Here is a 6000-nt window from a genome sequence, read left to right as displayed (position 1 = left end):
GGGGTTTTTGATATGTTTTGAACGCTACAGTCAGAGCGTGGTGGTCACATGAAGAGTATAATTAGGTGTAAGGGGTTCCCATGCTAAATGGGCAAGAGAACATTTATTAACCAGTGAAAGGACCTGACCAGATGAATCATTTTGTACGGTTAGTTTTGGCAGGGGTGACTGAAACCGACCAATAGCAACAACAAAAAAAAGATACAAAATATATAATCCCGACATTTGCAGAACCACCAGACCTTTTTGGCCAAAGACAAAGACAGTTTCCTTTTCAGCAAGCGATGATTCCAGGCCCTTGATGGTTGCGTCTGCCGCATGGTTTCCCACCGTTTCCTGGCCATTAATCAACCATTTTAGGAGCCATTCATCATGTTGACAGCAGACAAAAGTTAAACCACGCTCTTCTTCTCAGAACACTCCCAACACAAGTGGTAACGCGCCACAAGAGCAACCGCCTGCATATTCGATTTTGCATGTAACACGTGTCGGTGGATGTGCACAGTTCACCGCAGGGTTTGTGATAACTCAAGCTGTTATTGTTTCTAAGTCCCCTTTTTTGGATAAAGTTACCGACCGGGTTTGTGTGTAATCATATGTGCAGTGGAAAAACACTTCAAGACCAACACCCAGGCTTATGGGTTTATGACTTTGGTCCTTTTCTGGACATAGAAAGTGGATATTAGTGTTACTCTGCGTCGTATAGAGTTCAGCTGAAAGTCAGGGTGTTTTGGCTGGGGAGGCCAGGGCTTCTAAAAGGAAATCCTATATGAGGTCTTGATTTGGTTTACGCAAAGACGACCTTGGATTGACCAAATGAACCCTAGCGTCCACTATTCTGGGGCATTTCATAACATTCTGCACCGAAAACAGCCACACTGCGAGCTCACAAACACGTCGCAAAGTGACATGTCCTGGAACTAAATATTTAGAGATTGGAATGGAAAGGTTTGAGAACCACTGATATACACTTATACAGTAGCAACATAGGTTTTTCAGAAAACTGTTAGGATTTAGAAGACATTTTTGTTAACCGGCCTCATGTCTTCATGGGGTAAGCGATTCAGTACGCCAACTGACGCTCTGCTCTGGCATTGCAGTGTTTGTGTTGTGTGTATTGTGTTGTTTCGATGAATCGAGCCGTCACACGTTGACATGTAGCGCTCGAGACACATTAAGTATCTGTCATCTTGAATGTGGGGGTCGATTCAGTGGCCAGTGCTTTATTCTCACTGCAATAAAACTGACACACAAGTTCATATCGAGTTCATTTGACTCCCTTTCGCCCATGTGTTTATGCTTCGCATAATCTCATCAGATATATTAAATGTGATTAGTCGGCATGGTTGTATTATGAGTAACATGCTTTTGTTTGATGTCATTTTCCCCTTGTATTTCTCTTGTAGACGGGCAGAAGCGGAAAAAGTCACTGAGGCGGAAGCTGGACTCCTTGGCGAAAGAGAAGAATAAAGACAAAGGTACAGGCAGGTTCTCTTCTCTCTGACACTCAGCCAGCCTGTTGCTCTCACACTAGTCTCGCGTATAGCCAGAAAACTATTCCACAATCTCCGAATGCTATAGACAGAGCGCTGCCCAACAGTTGCTCTCTCTTTATTGCTTGACACCGCAGCTCTGATTGTTGCTCTGTGGATGTGTCTATCTATACTAGAGTCTGGAATTACGCGAAATCCGAACACGGAAGTCGCCATCTGTTTGGCATTTCCATTTCTGCTCAGCGGCAAGCCATATATTATGCTTAGTTGATTTGGATTTATCGCGACCGAAAGGTCGCAGTTAACTATGAAACCTTGCGTTTTTTTACACCTAACCCACCCAGGTTTGGAAGCTGAGGACTGTCTTTTATGCTGTGCAAGTCTGATGTCAGTGTGAGTGACGTGTCAGTTTTGGTATGCCCATATATGGATATTCAGGTAATGTAGTTTCAAGGTCGGTCCCAACGTGGAGAGCCTTAGTAAACAGCCACACGACCTCCACACTCTCACAGAGGAGACTGCCGCCGCAGTTAACTATGAAACTTTGTTCGTCCCGACATCAGCGGCGCCGTCGAACGCCAGAGGCGCTGCCTTCAGAGACTAGCAATCCCTGTTATGCCCATATATGGATATCCTTGACTGTGATTAATATTAAGCCCATATATGGAAATGTCTTGTGCCCAGGTCTTGTGACATGGCATGGCGTGGCATCGAGAAGCGACCTCGCCCTAAAGGGCACGACTGTAAAAGACAAAACGGAAGTGGGGAGGATCAGCTTCACATCCACTTTATCACTTCCATTGCTCCATTACCGGAAGCATTTTGCATTTTGTGGGAGGCAACAGTCTGGTCCACGTGAGACTATAGTCTCACACTAGAGCCTGACCAATTCATCAATCATGGCATATATATATATCGGCCATTATTGGACTATTGGACTATCCCCCCGGTAAAGGCTATAATGCGGCTGATGTGACCAAGTCATTACAGGTCAACATTTTCAATCATTTGCAAAGATAGCAGATCTCAAACAAAATATCGGTCAAAACATCAGTATGGCGGTCTAGGACTCTTTTCTTCCTCCCTCCCTCCCTCCTACAGAGGCAGAGTACTAGCCCCCCCCCCCCCCCCCCCCCCCCCCAGGCAGGTGAGTGGGCGGCGAGGCTATAAAAACACTGTTTCTGTTTACTGGGATCATAGACGTTTATATTTCACCAAAGTGGAGTGACTCCTTGTAAGGAACTGGCTGTGAGATGCCCCGTCGCTCTCTGAAGCATGCAAAACACAGTTTGGCAGAGAGAGTGAGAGAGTGAGTGAGAGAGAGAGAGAGAGAGAGAGAGGGGGGGGGGGGGGGGGAGAGAAAAGGAGAGATGGGGAGAGAGAGAGAGGGAGAGAGAAGGGGAGGGGGAGAGAGATGGACAGAAGGGGAAAAAATGACAATGTGAAAGGGGACAGAGAGACAGAGAGAGAAAGAGAGAGAGACAGACATCTTTGTAAGTATAGCGAGGGATTGCAAAATAATGCCAGAGGAATTGACTTGTGAAATCTGTACTTTGAGGCTGGGAGATTTCTGGGAAAACGGTCCAAGTATGGAAAAGAAATACTTATTTTCTATAAATTACACATCGTTGAGGGCGAAAGCCAATAATAATTTGGTCATCGGTCAATAGGACAAACACACAAGATAGATAGACAGATATTTGCTTACGGTAATTATTGTTGGATAGATTTTTTTTAATTTTTTTGGTCTTTGTCTGTCTTTTTTGCTTTTTGTCTTTATTTGAAAAAACTTTATACACTTTATAAACCAAAGTAAAAGTACCCAAATGTACTGTAAAATAGGGCTCATTTGGTTAATGCATGTTTTGCTATAATAATCGTAATCTACAAAGCAACAATATTTGTCTCTGAGATGAAGTGTAAAGTATTGAAAAACTAGCTGTAGTTCCTCAAACTGTTACTCAGGTACAGTACCTGAGTGAATGTCCCACCACAGAGAGAACCACTGAGTTCACAGAGATTGAACAAGTGTTGCCTTGACCGTCACCACCCACAGTAAATAAATAATAACACAGAGGCTACAGGAAATTGCATGCGAGCCTGCAAGGTGTGGGTACACACTCCTTTAGCCCTGTGGTTTTCAACCAGTGGTCCTTCCGGTTGGTCCCCAGCTAAATGGAGAGTTATATTAGTAACCAAATGGACCCTAATTAGACCTTTAACTCTTGAGAGCATAACATGAAACCAAATAAGAGTTAAATTATTGTTAAAGTTAGAAGTCTACACAATTAGAGAATGTAGAAGAATTGTTATTTTGAGCCATGTTTGCCTGCTATCTCTCCTGATGGTACCACAGCAATACAGCATGAAATTGTGGACAACATTGTAATCAACGACACAAGTTTTGGGTCTGAGATTATGCTATAACCCTTTAGCATATTTGTATTTTAGCATGGACGAAAATAGAGCCCTAAGGGCCATAACTTGCCCCTTGTCCCTTACCCCTAAACTTATTTGCTGCTCATTTAAAAACATTTTTAAATAGTTCTAATAGCTGATCTACAAGCTCACAACATATTCCAAGTTTGGGGTCTGACAGGCTAAATGTCCTTGAGTGGTACTGGTCTGTGGCTCAAATGCTGAACAAATAATGGACCTTGATATGGAAAAAAGGTTGAAAACCACTGCTCTACCCCCTTCTGGACCATGTTTCGTCATCTTTGGTAGCTTTTAGCTGTCTGAACAAATTGCTAAATGGCAGGAATTCATTGCTTTTCTGACACTTGACCACATGAACCTTAGCGTCCCTATTCTGGAAAACACTTAAAAAAAAAAAAAACAGATCTGCAATGTTCTGCTAAGGATAGACCCATGGTGGATCGGAGTCAACAAAGTATATTATGGATTGAATTGAATTGAATTATCCTCTTTCTATCTGCAAAGTGAGTTTGGAAGCACTCGTTTTCAGTAAAGCAACCTCCTGCTGCCTCCTGCATTATGTGCAAATTACAAACAGGTGGTACGCATAACGCATGGGCTGTTGAGTGATATCCAACGAGCACTCCCAAACTCTGACACACAAAATAAACTGCACAGAATTTCTTGACAGGAAGTAGCTCATAACATGTCTACGGTGGATTTATATGAAACAAAAACATTACAGATTGAAAGAGGTTAATTCAAGCTTTCCGTACAGCTGCAATGTTGGTGACTTTGACGTTGTTTAATGCAATTAAATAGGACTTTTCTGTTTGGATGAATGGGCTGTCAATGGGAAGTTGCTGGCAAGATGGCTGCGGTGTACATAAGGTCAATGGCAGTGGTTTTAGCTTTTACATTTTTTTTTAAGGGCCCCACCCCAATTTGTTAAGAAGTAGGCCACGGATCCCCCCCATAACTCTGAGTTACGGAACCGTTAGGGGTCCACTTGGTTCCTAAATATCAATACTTTAATTGGAGATCCCCCTCAATGGCCCCTGGGGGTAGCCTGGCTTTTTGGCCAGACTCATATCGCCCTTTTCTTTTGGCCACCGGCAGATTCGCGTCCGGCCACGGCTACCCTGGAGGTCCCAAATTGAAAGCCACTGGACTACAGAAACAGCATAGATTCTCCATATTCTAAATGAATGCCCTACTACTTGAGCACTCAAAAGTAGCAGATCTGCACGCTCGAAGCGCGGCGCGAAGGGAGTCAAGCGACACGTTTTGAGCTTGTAGATCTGCTTCTTTTTCTATTTTTGAATTTGAATCCTGAAAAGTAACAGTTCTAGACATAAATATGAGGTTATACCACCCAACAGAGACGGTATTGTTTATGATACCATCCATATTGTCTGTTTTTGTCTTTCTCCGTGTTGTCAAGAATGGGCCTGCATGGCATGTCCAAATGGACCGTGGCCCCTGTTCATTCCATCGCCCTGATTCATTCTCTAGGATGCCAAGATCACTGTTTTGCCATAAACACAGTGACCAAGAACAATGTCACGGTAGAGCAAGTGGTTCCCAACCCTTTTGTGGATCTGTAAAATCTTGAAAGCCTTCGTGGCCCAACCCGTCTGACCTACTATAAACACGGCAGCTTATCGGCTGCATGTTAACTGGGCAGATGGGTGGGCCACATTCATTTTCAGAGTTCATTTTAATGATCAATGAATTTAATTAATGATCAATGTTTATCAACGATCATTTAAAATAATGATATCAATCATTCATCTGATAGAGCCTGACTGCTTGCTCGGGGATACATTGAATGTTGGCCATCAGGTTAAAATGTGTCTCAGATCCTGTGTCTAAGTGAGACATGACCTTTAATTGACACAGATCTAAATGTCTCAACAGAAGAGCAGAGAGGAAAATCTGACAACTTCTTTCGCCACTGATGGACACCGACTAACCAGCTGAAAACCAAGAAATAGGCGATGCAGTTTTCACATTCGGAGACTTTTTACCAGTGACATCACCAGCATAAAATGTTCATCACAAGTTAAATAGTGCTTCAGAGACACAC

At 43.2% G+C, this 6000-nt stretch overlaps 1 protein-coding gene across 1 annotated transcript in view; it reads left to right on the top strand.

Annotated features, from left to right (window-relative positions):
• The window catches only part of LOC310853965 (rho GTPase-activating protein 6-like), a 92549-nt gene that overhangs the window by 44081 nt on the left and 42468 nt on the right, over positions 1–6000 (top strand). The window contains exon 3 of the mRNA XM_083758441.1: positions 1407–1478. Within this exon, the coding sequence (XP_083614567.1) occupies positions 1407–1478 (72 nt within the window). The remainder of the gene's footprint in view (positions 1–1406; positions 1479–6000) is intronic.

This window comes from Protomyctophum parallelum (genome assembly GCF_964188405.1).
Source record: "Protomyctophum parallelum genome assembly, chromosome: 23".
Classification (NCBI taxonomy): Eukaryota; Metazoa; Chordata; class Actinopteri; order Myctophiformes; family Myctophidae; genus Protomyctophum; species Protomyctophum parallelum.
This window is presented reverse-complemented; position numbering and strand designations above follow the sequence as displayed.